At 37.4% G+C, this 22,692-nt stretch overlaps 2 protein-coding genes across 2 annotated transcripts; both read right to left on the reverse strand.

The window, feature by feature from the left end:
* Positions 1-872: 872 nt before the first annotated feature.
* LOC139324808 (vomeronasal type-2 receptor 26-like) lies at positions 873-13,815 on the reverse strand. Its single transcript, XM_070954559.1, has 6 exons — positions 13,682-13,815; positions 9,543-9,834; positions 8,582-9,424; positions 7,512-7,739; positions 6,149-6,275; positions 873-1,771 (listed from the first exon to the last, which is right to left on the reverse strand). Exons 1-6 carry the CDS (start codon positions 13,813-13,815, stop codon positions 873-875), a joined length of 2,523 nt encoding a protein of 840 aa, XP_070810660.1.
* A 487-nt stretch (positions 13,816-14,302) lies between these two features.
* LOC139324729 (vomeronasal type-2 receptor 26-like) lies at positions 14,303-22,175 on the reverse strand. Its single transcript, XM_070954472.1, has 5 exons — positions 21,897-22,175; positions 19,993-20,844; positions 17,535-17,762; positions 16,770-16,896; positions 14,303-15,201 (listed from the first exon to the last, which is right to left on the reverse strand). Exons 1-5 carry the CDS (start codon positions 22,056-22,058, stop codon positions 14,303-14,305), a joined length of 2,268 nt encoding a protein of 755 aa, XP_070810573.1. The 5' UTR covers positions 22,059-22,175.
* Between the last annotated feature and the right edge of the window lie 517 nt (positions 22,176-22,692).

Consider the following 22,692-nt stretch of genomic DNA (forward strand, 5'->3'; position numbering starts at 1 on the left):
CTTGGGATGGAGGAGCTACCACTGCTAGTGAAGTGCCACCCTAGCTCTGGGAATAAAAGGCTGGGGGGCAGAGATGAATAGATGTGCCAGACAACTATTCATCTCCCTGCCGGACAGACTTGTTAGCTTGCGTTGATAGATAAACTTTTTGCCGGGGCTTCTGGTGCTCCTAATAAAGGAATCATTGATTTAAATACAGAACGTCTGTCGTCTTTGGGGAACTGGTTCAGAACATACAGATACTTCTCTCTCTGGGAACAAACAGAAAATATCTGCTGTATGCTCTGCATAGGCATCAGGAATAGCATCTGGCCAGTAAATGGTCAGCTCCATTAAGTGGCCTTGACTCCACCCCGATGCAAGGGATTACAGGGTTGTGAAAAAGAACAAAAGGAGATACCAGAATAGAAGAAAAGGAACTGGAGAAGACAGCAAAATACAAAGACATTAAAAATAGAAATAGAACGTCTGTGACAAAAGAAAGCAAAGGGAATAGTAGTAATAATAATATGTGCTTTGGGTGCAATCCCAAAGCACGTGAAGATTCGCTTAAACACCATCGGCATTGACAAATTCACCAGCAGTCAATTGCAAAAGACAATTTTATTCAGAAAAGCTTACAACATGCAATGATACATTTAAACACCACCAAACATCCACATCCGCCATTCCCAGATCCTTGGGAAGGATTTGATATAGGGAACAAATTGCCAAAGTCAGTTTGAACATCTAACCATGTGACAAACCATAATAATAATAATAATCCCCCATAAATCCTTTGGATTTAAACTACATGGTTCCTATAAAAAGCAAATGGTCCTTTAATCTTTTTGGTCAGCATTTTTTCTTAGCAAGAGATATCATATGAGGTCCTATTTTGTCTTTATGAGTTGATCCCTTTGGTTGAGGTCAGGACGCAAAACAATAATGTAGCATTTTGGGAGGAATATGCATCCCAGTAATGCAGCACTGGAGGACAAGATGGAGAAGACCTCCACAGCTGCCATGGCTTTTCCTTTTGTGCTCAGATAGGCTGGAAAGAAGGAGATCCACACACTGCAAAAGGCCAACATGCTGAAAGTGATGAACTTGGCTTCATTAAAGGTGTCTGGTAATTTACGAGCAAAAAAAGCCACAATAAAGCTGGCGATGGCCAAGATACCCATGTAGCCCAAGACACAGTAGAAGAAGAAAGCTGACCCCTCATTACACTGTAAAATCATTTCTTGGGACTGTGAATGCATGTCCAACTCAGGGAATGGAGGGAATGAGAACAACCAAATACTACAAATACATACTTGGAAGAGGGAGCAGAAAAAGACAATAGAAAAGGCCAATTTTTTCCCCACCCATCTCCTCATCTGAGATCCTGGTTTAGTGGCCATGAAAGCCACAACCACAGTGATGGTTTTGGCCAGTACACTAGAAATGGCCACTGAGAAGGTGATGCCAAAAGTTGATTGTCTGAGAAGGCAGGTCGCTTCGCCAGGTTGGCTGAGGAAGAGCAAAGAGGAGAGAAAACAGATTTGAAGAGAAACAAGGAGGGTGTAGGTGAGGGACCGGTTGTTGGCTTTCACAATGGGAGTATCTCTGTGCTTAATACAAATTCCAAGTACCCAAGATGTTAACAAGAAAAAACAAAGAGCTGCTGAGGCTAAACCAATTCCTAAGGTTTCTTCAAAAGTTAGAAAGACCAGCAGTTTCAGGATACATCCATTCTTTTCTTTATTTGGATAATGATCTTGAGAACATTCAAAACAGTCATCCATATCTGGAAGAAAAGATAAGAATTTGTCAGTTTTTGAATTGAATCACTGCCCATGGATTCGAGCGATAAGTACATGTGGGGTTTTCTGGTAAGACTAATGTTCTTTGCTCTTCTCTATTTCCAGCACAGTTTTTTCCCCCCTAATTCTCAAGCTACTGTACAAATTAGCTGGTGATCTCCCACTCAAATATTTATTAGGTCAGATATTATTTATCAGGGCTTACAATGATTAGACACTGATCGCAAGTTATCAAGATGACATCATAATAACAGTGGTGGGTTTCACATTATAGTACTACCAGTTCACCCTGCGCGCCTGCCTTTCGCCATGTCGTTTGCTCACATGTGCGCCTTCCGTTCATGCGCCCAGGCTCAAAAATGTGCCTAAATAGGATGGCATAGAGCTGGGGGGGGGGCACCTGCGATTTCCACTACCGGTTCAGGCAAACCAGTTCAAACCAGCTGAATATCACCTCTGCATCAAAATATAGGGAATACCAGGAAAGAATGCTTTTAAAAATGCGAAATATATCCTTACAATATTTTTTAACTGAGTGAACAATCTTAGGGAAAAGAACAGCAAATGCAAATGAGGTTGAACATCATGCAATCATAGAAGATCTATCACTCACTGCATACATAATTTGGGGCTGCATTCAGAAGGTTTTTCCTCTGCTGTATCATTTAGAATTTGTAAGTAAGGTGGGAAGGTCAATTATACATTGAACTCATTAAGGACCATTTTTGCTTTATTAATTTTTCCAAAGCACAGAGAAGAAAACTGTTATGATGGTAAAAGAAGTAGAAGTACTAACTCTGAAGTACAAATCAATATAATCTCGTTAACCTCTTCTAGATTTTAAACTCTAAAATGTGAGCAACTTAAAGAAACATCAGTCTTTTTATTTGAAAACGAGCTGATAACCCAGCATTGCACGGGTATTTAAGAACCAATTCCCCTTAACAGAGAGAGCCCCCTTATGGAGTACTGTGAAGCCGTTACCATGGCAACTCCACTGTGCTGTACAGTAGAAACCATTTTAAGGCACAACAGGCTGTATCTTAACAGAACTTGAATCCAAAATTCACGCTATCACTGTCACAAATGTTGTGATTTGACATTATTTTTTTCCAGAGAGTAAGTCATCTGTGTACCAAGTTTGGTTGAAATTGGTTGTGGCGTTCCAAAGTTATGCTGGAACATACACACATACACACACACACACACACACACACACACACACAGAGAGAGAGAGAGAGAGAGAGAGAGAGAGAGAGAGAGAGAGAGAGACATTTATATATATATATATATATATATATATATATATATATATATATATATATATATATATATATATATATATATATATATATATATATATGCATATTCTTTCTAGCCAGGTTTTACCTATGTAAACTTAGTTGTTCTTCAGCCCTAGGTTCTGTGAAATCTCATTCACAAGTTCTTGGGCCCTTTTTCTGCTGCCAAACTGCAACTCTGTGTTGCTTCCTGGGAGACCCAGATAGCTATTTCTACCTCTTAAGGCGTCATCAGTGGGCCACACCCACTTCCCAATTATCCTCCCTGTAAAAGGCATAATGTATCTTTTTTCTTTTTTCATAGGCTTTTATGTGCATATTCTTTCTAGCCAGGTTTTACCTATGTAAACTTAGTTGTTCTTCAGCCCTAGGTTCTGTGAAATCTCATTCACAAGTTCTTGGGCCCTTTTTCTGCTGCCAAACTGCAACTCTGTGTTGCTTCCTGGGAGACCCAGATAGCTATTTCTACCTCTTAAGGCGTCATCAGTGGGCCACACCCACTTCCCAATTATCCTCCCTGTAAAAGGCATAATGTATCTTTTTTCTTTTTTCATAGGCTTTTATGTGCATATTCTTTCTAGCCAGGTTTTACCTATGTAAACTTAGTTGTTCTTCAGCCCTAGGTTCTGTGAAATCTCATTCACAAGTTCTTGGGCCCTTTTTCTGCTGCCAAACTGCAACTCTGTGTTGCTTCCTGGGAGACCCAGATAGCTATTTCTACCTCTTAAGGCGTCATCAGTGGGCCACACCCACTTCCCAATTATCCTCCCTGTAAAAGGCATAATGTATCTTTTTTCTTTTTTCATAGGCTTTTATGTGCATATTCTTTCTAGCCAGGTTTTACCTATGTAAACTTAGTTGTTCTTCAGCCCTAGGTTCTGTGAAATCTCATTCACAAGTTCTTGGGCCCTTTTTCTGCTGCCAAACTGCAACTCTGTGTTGCTTCCTGGGAGACCCAGATAGCTATTTCTACCTCTTAAGGCGTCATCAGTGGGCCACACCCACTTCCCAATTATCCTCCCTGTAAAAGGCATAATGTATCTTTTTTCTTTTTTCATAGGCTTTTATGTGCATATTCTTTCTAGCCAGGTTTTACCTATGTAAACTTAGTTGTTCTTCAGCCCTAGGTTCTGTGAAATCTCATTCACAAGTTCTTGGGCCCTTTTTCTGCTGCCAAACTGCAACTCTGTGTTGCTTCCTGGGAGACCCAGATAGCTATTTCTACCTCTTAAGGCGTCATCAGTGGGCCACACCCACTTCCCAATTATCCTCCCTGTAAAAGGCATAATGTATCTTTTTTCTTTTTTCATAGGCTTTTATGTGCATATTCTTTCTAGCCAGGTTTTACCTATGTAAACTTAGTTGTTCTTCAGCCCTAGGTTCTGTGAAATCTCATTCACAAGTTCTTGGGCCCTTTTTCTGCTGCCAAACTGCAACTCTATCTGGGTCTCCCAGGAAGCAACACAGAGTTGCAGTTTGGCAGCAGAAAAAGGGCCCAAGAACTTGTGAATGAGATTTCACAGAACCTAGGGCTGAAGAACAACTAAGTTTACATAGGTAAAACCTGGCTAGAAAGAATATGCACATAAAAGCCTATGAAAAAAGAAAAAAGATACATTATGCCTTTTACAGGGAGGATAATTGGGAAGTGGGTGTGGCCCACTGATGACGCCTTAAGAGGTAGAAATAGCTATCTGGGTCTCCCAGGAAGCAACACAGAGTTGCAGTTTGGCAGCAGAAAAAGGGCCCAAGAACTTGTGAATGAGATTTCACAGAACCTAGGGCTGAAGAACAACTAAGTTTACATAGGTAAAACCTGGCTAGAAAGAATATGCACATAAAAGCCTATGAAAAAAGAAAAAAGATACATTATGCCTTTTACAGGGAGGATAATTGGGAAGTGGGTGTGGCCCACTGATGACGCCTTAAGAGGTAGAAATAGCTATCTGGGTCTCCCAGGAAGCAACACAGAGTTGCAGTTTGGCAGCAGAAAAAGGGCCCAAGAACTTGTGAATGAGATTTCACAGAACCTAGGGCTGAAGAACAACTAAGTTTACATAGGTAAAACCTGGCTAGAAAGAATATGCACATAAAAGCCTATGAAAAAAGAAAAAAGATACATTATGCCTTTTACAGGGAGGATAATTGGGAAGTGGGTGTGGCCCACTGATGACGCCTTAAGAGGTAGAAATAGCTATCTGGGTCTCCCAGGAAGCAACACAGAGTTGCAGTTTGGCAGCAGAAAAAGGGCCCAAGAACTTGTGAATGAGATTTCACAGAACCTAGGGCTGAAGAACAACTAAGTTTACATAGGTAAAACCTGGCTAGAAAGAATATGCACATAAAAGCCTATGAAAAAAGAAAAAAGATACATTATGCCTTTTACAGGGAGGATAATTGGGAAGTGGGTGTGGCCCACTGATGACGCCTTAAGAGGTAGAAATAGCTATCTGGGTCTCCCAGGAAGCAACACAGAGTTGCAGTTTGGCAGCAGAAAAAGGGCCCAAGAACTTGTGAATGAGATTTCACAGAACCTAGGGCTGAAGAACAACTAAGTTTACATAGGTAAAACCTGGCTAGAAAGAATATGCACATAAAAGCCTATGAAAAAAGAAAAAAGATACATTATGCCTTTTACAGGGAGGATAATTGGGAAGTGGGTGTGGCCCACTGATGACGCCTTAAGAGGTAGAAATAGCTATCTGGGTCTCCCAGGAAGCAACACAGAGTTGCAGTTTGGTCGAACGAACAAAATGAATTACCTACATTTACCATCAAGACAAGATATTAGCTTGAACTCTACACCAATCTTTAGTGTGCTTCTGCATTCTACAGCTTAATGGATATATAATTTGGGCCTGTATTTAGGAAGACTACCTCTTAGAATCTTACAGGCAAACTTTGATTCCTGAACAACAGACTGCAATCCATATGTAAAGAAATGTACGGTATATTCAGCCTGAACAACTTGTGAAACCATTAATTATACACATCCACACATCGTGCATTACAATTTGCTTAAATATAACTTTTAAAAAGTTGATGGATTGTCTCACTTACCCTTTTGATTTGAAATCTTCCCTTCTGGACATGGAACACAGTCGTAGCAACAGAATTGTTTTCCTTCCATTCCTTTCTTCCAGTATCCGGGGGAGCAACGGTCATTACACAGAGAAATTGGAAGTACCTGGTCATAAACACAAAAGCATTTGCAAAGGGAGGTTTTTAAAAGAGTTTCTAGTTCTTCTCCAATATGGAGAATGATTACACTGGGATTTACAGTGAAAAGATAAAAAAGAGAGAAAAAAGGTAGAAAACAACAGGAAATATAGGGCAAAATAGGAGAATCAAGGACTTTGAAATACAGAATGATAATACTGGGATAAACGGTGGAATAAATAGTGGTGAAATTAAAAAAAGAGAAAAGAGAGGGGGAACAATGGGAAATATAGGGCAAAACAGGAGAGATCAGGATTTTAAAGCACAAAAGGAAAAAAGGAGAAAGAAAAAGGTAAAAATAAAAATGAAAAGAGAGAAAAGGAGAAAAAAATGAAAGAGGAATATGATGCATATAACTAGAATTGAAATATGAATTGTAGTAAGAAATAATGGTAAATCATATGATGGTGAAAATGAATTGAATAATAATTGGAATATTATCATTTGTATTTCTGAAATTTAGATAATGATGAGGGGTTTTTTAGAAATATGAATAAGTTTAAATTGTAATAATTGAAATACTTTTAATGGTTTATGTTGGTGTTTGTAGAAATGATTAAGTAATGATTTGGAATAATACATAGGGAAAGCTATATGATTAGAGGATAACAGCTAGAATATTTTAAATTTAATTAAGAAAATTGTAATAAATGAAATACCTTGATTGCATATTGCGGTGAAAGTAGAAATGATTAATATCTACATTTATATTATTTTTATTTCCTGTTTGAATATATAAATGAAAAATATAGTTACATAATTAATTGATTTATATTAAAATGTTGGACTGTATTATTTAAGGAAATGTATGCTATAAAATAAGTGGGTTTACTATTCCTATAAGAATTGAACAACTGTAATACCACAAAATTAATTAATTTGAGGATGGATACAAAAACAGATGACAATGGGAAGGGGTTTAATATAGAATAGAAGGGAAAAATGGAATTTGGTTAAAATTAGAGATGAAAATGAAGGGTAATATTGGTAAAAAATAGATGAAAATAAATACTATGGCAAAAACGAGCTATAGAAATTGTAAATTTAGTTGAAAGGACTAAAAACTGTTTAAATTTGTTAACCGGCCAAATACTCTGTTCAGCAAAATTTCATTGTATGTTTGTGTGTGTGTGTGTGTGTGTGTGTGTGTGTTTGTGTAAAAAATAAAAAAAAAACTTTTTATAAAAAAAAAATGTGTCCATACCTGGTTAAAAGCTGGGTGCCAGACAATCACATCTTCATCAATAAACAATTCTTTCCCTTTTGGAGCACTGGGATCTAAGACTCCAACTGTAACTTTCTGAAAGGATCTGTTTGGAAAAGTGATCAAGTTGGTGATGTCGAATCCACCTGTTGCTTCTCCTTTCTCATTCAGGAACACTCTTTCCCCGGCTGCATTGTTGAAAGAAATGCCTTGAAGAAATGGATGGAGCTACTTCAAAGAGAATGAAAGAGAGGAGTTCGAAGGAGCTAATAATACTATTCAAATTTTATTTACTCATTCTTCCCATTCTTGCAATAATGCGCAAATAACTACATGGGGAAAATTGATAATCTATATTGCATGGAACTGTATAGATCTTCTCTATAAATGATTTTAAGGAAATATAGGGGGGAAATCATTCAATAAAAGCAAAATGAAAACAATCTATTTTGAATATGATATAGATCATTATTTAAACAATGAATCAAGCCTACACCATCCATAAACTTATTTTACCTATCATCTATCTATCTATCTATCTATCTATCTATCTATCTATCTATCTATCCATCCATCCATCCATCCATCCATCCTCGTCCGTCTATCTATCTATCTATCTATCTATCTATCTATCTATCTATCTATCTATCTCAATCTAGTTTGGTCTGATCTTTCATCAGAATAGAGCCGGAAGGGACCTTGGAGGTCTTCTAGTACCAGCCCTCTGCTCAAGCAGGAGGTCCTATACCATTGCAGACAAGTGACTGTCCAGTCTCTTCTTAGAAACCTCCAGTGATGGAGCACCCACAATTTCTAGTGGCAAGCTGTTCCACTGGTTAATTGTCCTCATTCTTAGGAAGTTTCTCCTTAATTCCAGGTTGCTTATCCAGATCTGATTTAATCTACTCTAATTTACATTAATATTTTCCGATACATAAATAAGACGTAAATGGTACTGCTATGGAGAATGTCTTTCAAAATATAGATTTTTGTTTAAACAATAACTTAAATTAAGAGTTAAATTAAATTTGAGTAAGATGTACAATGTAAATGTAGCATGTAGGCATCACCTGCCAAGCTTGAAATTCAAACCTTTGACTTTCTCTGTGTGTGGCTTTTGATCTCACTGCCTCATGCAATGAATGTGCCACTGCATAAACAGCATTGTAGATACTGTAGCTTTGGCCAATCATCTGCAATTCAAACAGAGCACCAGGAAGATTCTCTAAATTCTCTTCTCTGCTACAAGTTTCATTGATCATTGAGGGTGATTCTTCATTTGAAAGTGAACAGTCAAACAATTGCTCCCAAACTTCTTGAAGAAATCCATCTTTGTGGGTTGAAGGTTTGATGACTTGAAGAAATTCTTTGAACCCACGAACTTCTCGTGAATGCACCGTAAAGGAAAGAGCGCCATGGAACAACTGGAGATCCCAACTCCTTTGAAATCCTGTCAGTGTGAAATCAATTGGGAACATCAGGATCCAAACCTTCCTAAATGATGCACTCTCTTTATTTTCACAATCACGTAAAAAGACAATAGTTCTAAGCCACAGCATCGTGAATGGTTCGCCATAGACAAGGAAAACATTGGCTTTCTGATCTATCAGCTTATTAGAAATAGTTGAGATTAGTTCGAGAAATTCTGATAGGTCTTCAAATGGGGCTTGCTGTGGAATCTTTTGTGTAAAGGCTAAACAGATCCCATTTTGGGAAAGCAACGGATTCAGTTTCAGCAAGAAATGTTCTCCCTTATTCTTATCAAATGTAAAGACTCCAATCCACATCCATCCAAAATGGAGAAGCAGACGTATAATTCCACTGTATTGATGCTCCTCTTTTGGGACCAAGTAATAAAGTGAAGAGAACTTAGTAGCCTGGAGATCTTCTTGGGCAAAGGAGCCATAGGTCATCTTAATAAAGAAAGAGAGTCATTATTCATGACGATGGAGGGAAAAATATTAGAGGATGATCTCTAATGTTCATTACAAAAGAAGACCAATTTATCTCCTACTGCTCTCCCCAAATTACCTGTGGAATCTTGAAGAGATTTATACTTTCTGCCATACAGGAAGAAGTAGAAGCATCTAATCCCCCAATAATGGCCATGAGATTCTTCTGGTTATCGCATTTGTAGTTAGGAAAAAATCCCTTAGATTTGAAAAGCAGGTCCAGAGTGGTGCGGTAGGTCATCCTTGGGTTGTAGTAACTGTCATAGATGTGGAACCCAAGAGTGACATTAGGTAAGATCTGGGAGTCCTCATTGATCTCCTTCACAGCAAAGGCCAAGGCGAGGGCGTGTTGATAGAATTTGGTGACCACACTGCAGATAAGTTTTAAAAAATCCTATTGATTAATACATTTAAAAATTGTTATAATTTTGCATCATTTCCAAATGAATAATATGTGTTTTTGTATTTGATGGAAGTAGGACAATGAGAATTGCAAATCATAAAATACTGGAGTAATCTATAGAGTGTTTCCATGTATTTCCATGCCTTACAATAAATAAGCATTACAGCCAAGAGAATAATAAGCTATTTTCCAAGCGACTACTTTTATTTTCTTTCAGTTTAGCACAAACAGAATATGAACAAATTAAACAAATATCAGGCATTTACTGCTTGCATATTTTGCGAGGAGTCATAATGCAGATCTTAAAAAAAAAGTTCAGCTCACCAAATATTCTTTTTTAGAAAAACTTCTTTTGGCAAACATTTAATGTTTGAATGAAAAAGACTTTAAGACTTTAAAGCATTTTCACGAAACAGATATTAACTTAAAGAAAACATTTCTTCTTCATTCAGTTTTGGTTGCCACAATGTAAAAAAGATGTTGAGACTCTAGAAAGAGTGCAGAGAAGAGCAACAAAGATTATTAGGGGACCGGAGGCTAAAACAAATGAAGAACAATTGCAGGAACTGGGTATGTCTAGTTTAGGGGAGACATGATAGCAGTGTTCCAATATCTCAGGGGTTGCCACAAAGAAGAGGGAGTCAAACTATTCTTCAAAGCACCTGAGGGTAGGACAAGAAGCAATGAGTGGAAACTAATCAAGGAGAGAAGCAATTTAGAACTAAGGAGAAATTTCCTGACAGTTGGAATAATTAATAAGTGGAACAACTTGCCTGCAGAAGTTCTGAATGCTCCAACATTGGAAATTTTTAAGAAGAAGTTGGATAACTATTTGTCTGAAGTGGTGTAGGGTTTCCTGCCTGGGCAGGGGGTTGGACTAGAAGACCTTCAAGGTCCCTTCCAACTCTATTCTGTTCTGTTCTGTTCTGTTCTGTTCTATTCTATTCTATTCTATTCTATTCTATTCTATTCTATTCTATTCTATTCTATTCTATTCTATTCTATTCTATTCTATTCTTCCACAACCAGATATACTCAAAAGACAAAAGAAGATACAAAATCTGCATTATGCTCATAAAAACTTTTAATCATATAAGAAATATTTGGGGAGTTCAGGAAAATTGGGGAACACATCTGAAGGAAAAAAAATTACATTGGCAAGGGATAATGTTTTAGAGAAGGACGGTCCTTTAATTCAATTTCATAAAACTGGTAAAAAATGTGAGACACCATCCCACCAATGACAAGGTCACCAGGCTGGAACCACTCATGTGGAACAAGGAAAGCTTCACTTGCAGGGCATCTTAGAGTAGCTACTCTGTGCGTGGAGAACATCAAAAGGAACAACATCTTCATTCTATTGTGATGGAGAAAATGTCTGGGTCTGTCATTCAAAGAGAAATTCTGGCAGATAAAACAGGAGGAATGAATCTCACAAAGTCAGCATTATCCTTTTCTGCCTCCATGCGGCTCTAGTGACAGAGAATCTGTGCAAATAAACCTACGAAGCAATCCCTTTGTTCTCTCACGTGGCTCTAGAAGTAATTATATGGGTTGTTTCTCCATTTCTATTCCCTTTTGCTGAGAACCTTTGATAGTTTTGGCCTACTTCGATAACAGACTGATTTCAGTTATTTGCAAGGTATATAATTTACCTTTGAAACATTGGCAAGCTGGCCTTGTTTTCTTTGCATAGCTGACCAACATCTTTCTCTCTTTTGTTGGGTCACCTAATAATTGACTGATTGCTTTGAAAATACTTGAAGAAGTAGAATTTGGAAGATATTTTGGAGATATTCTTTTTCACTTTTCTATAGTTCATCAGATATATTCAGTAAAAAGTTATACATTCTTTTCTTGGATGTTTTAATTCCTACTTCTGGAGGCTTTAATTTTTACTAATATTTATTCACTTTTGCTCATGATATGCTATATTAGAGAATAACCTGGCAAAAATAAACCAGGCAAGATTCACCCTGCCTTCTTACTTCCTGTCTCCAATAAGGCAGCAGGGCCTCCCTAATCTTCAGCTTCCTCTTTAGCACAATATAGTCATCCATTTCAACATAATTACTTCACTTGTTTTAAATCACCTTCCAAATCCTCATCCTGTTGTCTTCTGAATTCTTTTTTTTAAAATAGCTAGTTGTGTTTCCATCCCAGTTAAACTTTCCACCCAGAAATGAAAATTGACAAATAGTAGGTGGTGCTCTGCAAGTTTTATTTATTTATTTTTATTTTATTATTGTGATTTATATGCCGCCATTCTCCCGAGGGACTCAGGGCGGCTTACAAAAACAATATCCAATACAAATCACAATTAAATTAAAATCAACAACCCAATTAAAACAATTTAAAATTATAACAATGTACACCCATAACGGATCAGTTAAGTATTAAATATTTGTTTTACAGGGAGGATACATGAGATGAGGGTGTGGCTAACCCACACTAATGATGAGACATGACCCCGGACCAGAAGCCAGACCACAGCTGCATCATTAGCCACTTTAAAACCCTCCAATCCATACATGAAGCAGACTGACACCCACCATGAAGAGTTGGCACAGCCACGAACACGAAGCCAAACAACAGCAACACAGCTTACCAGCTTACCAGCTTACCAGCTCAAATCCCCCTGCTACTCAGACTAACCCAAGTACAACCAAGCCCCCACCTAAACAGAACACACCCCCATCCAATCAGAGCACAGCCAACCCCTCATCCGATCAGAGCACAGCCAAACCCCCAACCAATCAGAACACACCTCCGCCCAATCAGAACACAGCCAAGCTCCCACCCAATCAGTTCACACCCCCACTGGCAGTTAAAAGGAAGAAACAGCTGCGATCACACACATTGCTCCTAGAAGCACGAAGCCAAGAACACCAGCCTGAAGATGACGAATGAGACTTTGTCGAAACGTCGCCAAGACACTTCCAATTTTACGTGGGAGAAGACCCGAATAACCAAAGACCTACATATATATATATATATATATATATATGTAAGTTTTCACGGGTTTATATATATATATATATTCTGTTCTTCTTCTTTTTTTTTTTTGTAGGTCTATATGTGCATTATTGTTTCAGCCAGGGTTTTTCCTACATAAATCAAGTTGTTTCTATAGCCATAGTTCAGTGAAATCCCTTTATCAGACATTCACAAGCATTTTGCTGTCTGTTGTAAGACTTAAGGGAGACTAAGATAGATCTATTTTGGCCTTATAAGGCCTCATCAGTTAGCTGAAATCGAGCGCTTTAGAGCGCTCCATGGCTTAGGACCTGGCTACTTACGGGACCGCCTACTACCAAAAATAGCCTCCCACCGGCCAGTATACACTCTCATAGAGAGGGGCTCCTCTGGGTGCCGTCAGCCAAACAGTGTCGACTGGAGGCCCCCAGGGGGAGGGCCTTCTCTGTGGGGGCACCCACCATCTGGAATGAGCTCCCCCTGGAGATACGGAGGATTCCGGATCTGCGCACTTTCCGCCGCGCTCTTAAGACCTTCCTATTCCAGCAAGTTGGCCTGGCCTAACCTTTTCCCCTTTTCTTTTAAATTGAAAATTTTAAATCTGTTTTTAAATTATTGGGATGTTTTAAATTTGTCTCGGGCTAAATTGTTTAATCTGGTTTTATTTCTGCTTTTAAATTTTGTATTTATGTATTTTATTTTGTGCCTGTTCACCGCCCTGAGTCCTTCGGGAGTAGGGTGGTATATAAATCTAATAAAACCAACCAACCAACCAACCAACCAACCAACAAACAAACAAACATTAACAGATAGCATGGTGGCCTAAAGGTGGACCTCACTCTTCACAATCAGGAGGCTGTGATTTTAATCCTAGGTAGCGGGAGATAGTTCTCTCTCTGGTGGGGACAGACAAAATATCTGCTGTGAGCTCCATATAGACGTCAGGAAGGGCATCCGGCCAGTAAATGCTCATCTCCATTAAGTTGTCTGAACTCCATCCAATGCAAATGATTACAGGATTGTTAAAAAGAAGGAAAAAAATGACTGGGGCAAAATAAAGCTAAGATAGTACCAACAGTAATAGGCACTTTGGGTGTTATCCCAAAACATCTGGAGATTCACTTAAACAACATCAGTATTGACAAATTCACCATGAGTCGATTGCACAAGATGCTTTATTCAGAACAGCTCACACCGTACAAAAAAATAAAACAACCCCCCCCCCCCCAAAAAAAATCCACATCTGCCAATCCCAGGTCCTTGGAAAGGATTTGATGTGTGAAGAAAACCTGTCAAATCCACTCTGAACACCTAACTTGCATGATAAACTGTAATAAAAATAAACCTCCATATATCCCCTTAGGCCAAAATCAAAACTACATGGTTTTTGTAAATAGCAAATGGTCCTTTTATTCTTTATTGTCAGCATTTTCTACTAGGAAGAAAGACAACATTGGGTACTAATTTCTCTTTATGAGTTGCTCCCTGTGGTTGAGTTCAGGCCGCAAAACAATGATGTAGCACTTTGGTAAGAATATGCATCCTAGTAATGCAGCGCTGGAGGCCAAGATGGAGAAGACCTCCACAGCTACCATAGCTTTTCCTTTTGTGCTCAGATAGGCTGGAAAGAAGGAGATCCACACACTGCAAAAGGCCAACATGCTGAAGGTGATGAACTTGGCTTCATTAAAGCTGTCAGGTAATTTACGGGCAAGGAAAGCCACAATAAAGCTGGCGATGGCCAAGATACCCATGTAGCCCAAAACACAGTAGAAGAAGAAAGCTGACCCCTCATTGCACTGTAAAATCATTTCTTGGACCTCTGAGTGTATGTTCAACTCAGGGAATGGCGGAGATGTTGACAACCAAATTATACAAATACATACTTGTAATAGAGAGCATGAAAGGACAATAGAAAAGGCCAATCTTTTCCCCACCCATTTCCTTATCTGAGATCCTGGTTTAGTGGCCATGAAAGCCACAACCACAGTGATGGTTTTGGCCAGGACACTGGAAATGGCCACTGAGAAGGTGATGCCAAATGTTGGTTGTCGGAGAAGGCAGGTCACCTTGTCAGGTTGACTGAGGAACAACAAAGAGGAGAGAAAACAGAGCAGAAGAGAGACAAGGAGGGTGTAGGTGAGGGACCGATTGTTGGCTTTGACAATGGGAGTCTCCCTGTGCTTAATAAATGTTCCAAATACCCAAGCTGTCAAGAAGAAGAAACAAAGAGCAGTTGAGGCCAAACCAATTCCTAAGGTTTCTTCAAAAGTTAGAAAGACCAGCAATTTCAGGATGCATCCTTTCTTTTCTTTATTTGGATAATGATCTTGTGGACATTCAAAACAGTCATCCATATCTGGAAGAAAAGTGAAGAATTTGTCATCTATGCCATCCATGTTTTTGAAAATCATAGTGGATGCCATTGTGATTCATCTTGACTTGTCTCCATTAAGCACCAGTGGGATCATTTGTCAATGAAAAGGCAGTTCTTCCTCTGCTCTATGCTTTAGAATTCACAAGTAAAGTGGGAAGGGCAATTATCCATTGAAATCATTAAGGACCATTATTACTTTATTAATTTTTCCAAAGCATAGATAAGAAAACTGTAATGATAGTAAGAGGAGCAGAGATACTAACTCTGAAGTAAAAAGGTAAAGGGTAGGTTCCCCTTGTACATATGTGCTAGTCGTTCCACATTGAGTCATGTGGCCAGCATGACTCAATGGAAAAGGCGCACGGAACACCGTTACCTTCCCACCAAAGGTGGTCCTTATTTTTCTACTTGCATTTTTTACATACTTTCGAACTGGTAGGTTGGCAGAAGTAACAGGAGCTCATCCTGTGATACGGCACTAGGGATTTGAACCGCTGAACTGCTGACATTTCAATCAACAAGCTCAGCATCTTAGCCACTAAGCCACCCCGTCCCTTAACTCTGAAGTACAATCAATATAATCTTTTTAACTTCTTCTAAATTTTAAACTCTAAAATGTGAGCAAGCTAATGAAAAATTAGTCTTTTTATTTGAGAATAAAAGGTTGGGTCGAACGAACAAAATAAATCACCTACATTTACCATTAAAACAAGATATTAGCCTGAACCTTTTGTGTGCTTCTGTGTTCTATATAGAAAGTATTAATTGGTTCTAAGAACATCCACACTATATCCCTTTGAGGTTGGATTAACTAATCCATTCATAAATCTTCATTTGTTTGCTGAAGCTCTTTTCTCTTACTTTCAGGTTTTTGTGGATGATAAGATGTAGAAAATGTCTTAGTTTTCTCATGGTTAAAATGGACCTCAGCCTATCAAAAGGTTTAGTTGCAGTTTTACACTATCATTTGTAAAAAAACAAAACAAAACTGTCATTGTTTATTTAAATTTGAAGTAGAGTCTTTGAAGAGTGGACATTAGTGGTCCTTCAATCATACTTTTAGGGGATGCGGTGGCTCAGTGGCTAAGAGATGAGCTTGTTGATCAGAAATGTCAGCAGTTCAGCAGTTCGAATCTCTTGTGCCGCATAACTCTGGCAGGTCGGCAGAATTAGCCTGCCATGCTAAATTCTAACCACTCCACTACCACAGCTCAGTCTCTCCTATCAATTTGCTAACAATCTTAGGGAAAAGAACAGCAAATGAGGTTGAAAATGTGAAAAGTAAATAAATAGATAAGAGATCACGTGATGATAGACAGTCTATGGCTGAATGGATATATACACTATTTTGGGCCTCCATTTGGAAAGACTACGTCTTAGAATCTTATAGGCAAACTTTGACTCCTGAACAACGGACTGTAATCCACAGTGCAGAAATATATTTCCAGCCTGAAGAATTTGTGAAAACTATTCTTTATATGCATCCCAATGTAGTGCATTACAATTTGCTTAAATCTATCTAATAAAACTTGATGGAATGTCTAACTTACCCTTTTGATTTGAAATCTTCCCTTCTGGACATGGAACACAGTCGTAGCAACAGAATTGCTTTCCTTCCATTCCTTTCTTCCAGTATCCGGGGGAGCAATGGTCATTACACAGAGAAATTGGAAGTATCTGGTCATAAACATGAAAGCTTTTGCAAAGGGAGGTTTTTAAAAGAGTTTCTAATTCTTCTCCAATATGGCAGGAAGCAACATTTGACTTCTTAATATGTTAGTGAATTTTATCAAATTTGATATACAATTTAAATAGATTCAACATCTGTACTACTTGGTAGTACAGTGGTTTAGAGCACCCTGTCATTAACACAGCTGCCTGCAATTACTGCAGGTTCGAACCTTACCAGGCTCAAGGTTGACTCAGCCTTCCATCCTTTCTAAGGTAGGTTAAATGAGGACCCAGTTTGTGGGGGCAATAAGCTGACTTTGTATAAATATACAAAAAAGTATGAAGGCTATTGCTTAACGCATTGTAAGCCGCCCTGAGTCTCCGGAGAAGGGCGGCATATAAATCAAATTAAAAAAAAAATGATAATTACAATCCAAATTTGAAATGTTTTCTCATTGTAATGTCAGTTTTGTAAATGGAGAGTTTTTTTTTTCAGAATATGCCTTTCTTCTTTCAAAAACAAAAAATAGGTTTATAAATTATATATATTTATATAGAGATGATATTCAATATGGCTTTACAGATGAAGGCATTTTCCTGGTATCATAATGGACTATAATACAATCCATTAAATGTGTCCATACCTGATTAAAAGCTGGGTGCCACACAATCATATCTTCATCAATGAATAATTCTTTCCCTTTTGGAGCACTGGGATCTACTTTTCCAACTCTAACTCTCTGAAAGGACCTGTTTGGAAAAGTGATCATGTTGGTGATGTCGAATCCACCTGTTGCTTCCCCTTTCTCATTTAGGAACACTCTGTCCCCAGCTGAATTGTTGAAAGAAATGCCTTGAAGAAATGAATGGAGCTACTTGAAATAGAATGAAAGAGAGAGGGAGCATAGAACAATATAATAGAGAAGAGACCATCATATTCAAGTTTCATTCACTCATTCTTCCCTTTCCTACCGTAATGCTCAAATAACTACATTGAGATTATTAATAGTCTATATTGCATGTAACTGTACAGATCTTCTCTATTAATGATTTTAAGGAAAGATAGGAAAAATTGTCAATCAATAAAAACAAAATGGAAACAATCTATTTCTAATATGATTCAGATTTATATTGACTATTTAAACAATGAATCAAATCAATGATCGTATACTCTACATATCCTTCTTCATTGGTACAAAGGTATTTGAAATCCTAGGATATAATAAATTTCCTTTAACCAGCTTTTAGTATCTGAGACTCAAGAGGTTCTTGGTAGACTTATATGGAGCAAAAGTATTCTCCCCCCTCACTTGTCTATGTGCCTGTCCATCCATCCGTTCAACCATCCATCCATCACCCCATCCATCCATCCATCTATCTTCTATCTATCTATCTATCTATCTATCTATCTATCTATCTATCTATCTATCCATCCATCCATCTACCTATCTCAATCTAATATGATCTGATCTGATCTAATCTTGAACTATACGTAAAACTAATAACCCCAAAACCAGGAAAAACAAATTACTCATAATTACCCATAAGGAAGCTTCAATTAAAAAAAAATATCTTTGGCGAAAAAACAAAACTGGCTACTGGCTTGAAATATGGAAGAAAAACTGTTGACTCACAAAGAAATATCCATAATTGTGATATGTGACTCTGTTTTGTTTTATTAATTAATGATTAAGAGTACTTTAAAGCACAAACTCAACAATTCTCTTGGTAGTTTATCCTGTCTCAAAACCAACATCCCTTCATGGAAATAATAAAGGTATAGTAGCAGAAGTCTTCATAAATTCTAAGTCCTCAGCCTAAAAGCCCTGACTTAACTAAATTGCAAAAAACAGTTAAGAAGAGTGAAATATTCACATTAACAATAAAAAAGAAAGAAAGAAAGAAAGAAAGAAAGAAAGAAAGAAAGAAAGAAAGAAAGAAAGAAAGAAAGAAAGAAAGAAAGAAAGAAAGAAAGAAAGATTGCTTTCAAAGATGTCCCCATTTAATTCTTCTTGGAACCAGGCTGAAAAAAATCTAAAAGAGAGGAAAAGTCTACATACAAATAAAATGGTTATTTATGGAATCAAGGATGATGTAAAACCACCATTGGCTAAACTGAAATTTGCAAAAGGCATGTTTTATTTTCATCTCTACCCCGCCAGGGATTATAGGGTCATTAAATGAAGATGGTGATGTTTTATTTTTATCTCCTTTTATTCTGTAACACAGAATGACCTCTTAAATTAATCAAAGTGTTTCTTTGATGACAGCAAAATGAAAACAATCTATTTTGAATATGATTTAGAGTCACTATTTAAACAATGAATCAAACCTACACCGTCCATAATCTTGTTCTTCAGATATCCTTATCTATCTATCTATCTATGTATCTATCTATGTATCTATATATCTATGTATCTATCTATCTATCTATCTATCTATCTATCTATCTATCTATCTATCTATCTATCTATCTATCTATCTATGTATCTAACTATGTATCTATCTATGTATCTATGTATCTATCTATCTATCTATCTATCTATCTATCTATCTATCTATCTATCTATGTATCTATCTATCTATCTATCTATCTATCTATGTATCTATCTATCTATCTATGTATCTATCTATCTATCTATCTATCTATCTATCTATCTATCTATCTTCTATCTATCTCAATCTAATCTTTCATCAGAATGGAGGTGGAAGGGTCCTTGGAGGTTTTCTAGTCCAACCCTCTGGGATTCGAACTGCCAAACTGCCCACCAGCTCAAGCAGGAGATCCTATACCAGTGACCATCCAGTCCCTTCTTAGAAACCTCCAGTGATGGAACGCCCACGATTTCTAGTGGCAAGCTGTTCCACTGGTTAATTATCCTTGCTGTTATGAAGTTTCTCCTTAATTCCAGGTTGCTTATCCAGATCTGATCTAAGCTTATCTAGATTAATATTTTCCGATACATAAATAAGACATTAATAGTACTGTTATGGAGAATGTTTTTCAAAATATTGATTTTTGTTTAAACAATAACTGAAATTAAGAGTTAAACTAAATTTGAGTAAGATGTACTCAATGTAAGTATATCATGTAAGCATCACCTGCCAAGGCTTCAGAGCTTGAAATTCAAACCTTTGTTTTTTTCTGTGTGGGGCTCTTGACCTCACTGCCTCATGCAAAGAATGTGCCACTGCATAAACAGCATTGTAGATACTGTAGCTTTGGCCAGTCATTTGCAACTCAAACAGAGTCGCAGGCACATTCTCCAAATTCTCTTCTCCACTACAAGTTTCATTGATCATTGAGGGTAATTTTTCATTTGAAAGTGAACAGTCGAATACTTGCTCCCAAACTTCTTGAAGAAATCCATCTTTGTGGGTTGAAGGTTTGATGACTTGAAGAAATTCTTTGAAGCCTTGAATGTCTCTTGAATGAACAGTAAAGGAAAGAGCCCCATGGTACAACTGGAGATCCCAACTCTTTTGAAGTCCTGTCAGTGTGAAATCAATTGGAAACATCAGGATCCAAACCCTCCTAAATGATGCACTCTCTTTATTTTCATAATCACGTAAAAACACAACAATTCTGAGCCACAGAATCGTGAATGGTTCGCCATAGACAAGGAAAACATTGGCTTTCTGATCTATCAGTCTATTAAAAATAGTTGAGATTAGATCAAGATATTCTGATAGGTTCTGAAATAGGGCTTGCTGTGGAATCTTTTGTGTGAAGGCTAAACAGATCCCATTTTGGGAAAGCAATGGATTCAGTTTCTGCAAGAAATGTTCTCCCTTCTTCTTATCAAAAGTGAAGATTCCAATCCACGTCCATCCAAAATAGTGGAGAAGCTGTATAATTCCATTGTATTGATGTTCTTCTTTTGGGACCATGCAATAAAGTGAAGATAACTTAGTAGCCTGGTACTCTTCTTGGGCAAAGGAACCATAGGTCAGCTGAACAAAAAACAAAGAGAGAGAGTCATTATTTAGGACAAGTATTATTATTGGTTAATCTTTAGTGAGATTCACAGCCTTTGAGGCTGGTTAATAGCTCAGCAGCTCGAGTCCTAACCAAGGACCTAGGAACTGTTAAGGTATAATGTTAAGACAAGTATTATTATTATTATTATTATTATTATTATTATTATTATTATTATTATTATTATTATTATTATTATTATTATATTTTATTTGTCAAGCACTTATTAGATAACAGATATAAGTATAAACATTATTATGAATAGATGAAATGGATACAAATACAAGGGGACATTAGGACAGGGACAGTAGGTATGTTGGTGAGCTTATGCATACCCTTTACAGACCTCTTAGGAATGGGGTGAGGTCAACAGTAGACAGTCTAAGGTTAAAATTTTGGGGGTTTTGGGATGTAACCATAGAGTCAGGTAGTGCATTCCAGACATTGACTACTCTGTTGCTGAAGTCCTATTTTCTGCAATAGAGTTTGGAGCATTTTACCTTAAGTTTGTATCTATTGTGTGCTCATGTATTGTTGTGGTTGAAGCTGAAGTAATCATTGACATGTAAGATGTTGTAGCAGATAATTTTGTGTACTACCGTTAGGTCAGACCGAAAGCGGCGTAGTTCTAAGTTGTCTAAGCCCAAAATTTCAAGCCTGGTGGCATAAGGTATTCTGTTGTGAGCAGAGGAGTGGAGGACTCTTCTCGTGAAATATCTCTGGACTCGTTCGATTGTATTAATGTCTAATATGCAGTGCGGGTTCCGGCAGATGAGCTGTATTCAAGAATTGGTCTAGCAAAGTTTTTGTATGCCCTAGTTACCAGAGAAGAAGCTTCGTAAGATTAGGTTAACTACTCTTAATACCTTTTTGGCAATGCTGTTACAGTGAGCTCTGGCACTTAGATCATTAGAGATGAGTACTCCAAGGCCCTTGACAATGAAGGGGAAAATCCGGAAACGGAATGATCTCTAATGTTCATTACAAAAGAAGACCAATTTATCTCTTCCTGCTCTCCCCAAATTACCTGCGGAATCTTGAAGAGATTTATACTTTCTGCCATATAGGAAGAAGCAGAAGCATCTAATCCCCCAATAATAGCCATGAGATTCTTCTGGTTATCACATTTGTAGTTAGGAAAAAATCCCTTAGATTTGAAAAGCAGGTCCAGAGTGGTGCGGTAGGTCATCCTTGGATTGTAGTAACTGTCATAGATGTGGAACCCAAGAGTGACATTAAATAAGATCTGGGAGTCTTCATTGATCTCCTTCACAGCAAAGGCCAAGGCGAGGGCATGCTGGTAGAATTTGGTGACTACACTGCAGATAAGTTTTAAAAAATCCTATTGATTAATACATTTAAACATTGTTATAATTTGGCATCATTTCCAAATGAATAATATGCGTTTTTGTATTTGATGGAAGTAGGACAATGAGAATTGCAAATCATAAAATACTGGAGTAATCTATAGAGTGTTTCCATGTATTTCCATGCCTTACAATAAATAAGCATTACAGCCAAGAAAATAATAAGCTATTTTCCAAGCGACTACTTTTATTTTCTTTCAGCTTCGCATAAAACAGAATATGAACAGATTTAACAAATATCATTCATTTACTGCTTGCATGTTTTGTGAGGAGTCATAATGCAGATCTTTTTTTTCTTTTTTAAAAAAATTACATTCCATTCACTGAATATTCTTTAAAAAAAACTTATTTTGGCAAACATTTAATATATGAGTGAAAAAGACTGTTAGACTTTAAAGTATTTACACAAGAAAGACATTAACTTAAAGATAATATTTCTTCTCCCACAACCAGATA

The sequence above is a fragment of the Pituophis catenifer genome, unplaced genomic scaffold, assembly GCF_029215685.1.
Source record: "Pituophis catenifer annectens isolate HBS135680 unplaced genomic scaffold, rPitCat1.0.hap2 SCAF_15, whole genome shotgun sequence".
Taxonomy (NCBI): Eukaryota; Metazoa; Chordata; class Lepidosauria; order Squamata; family Colubridae; genus Pituophis; species Pituophis catenifer.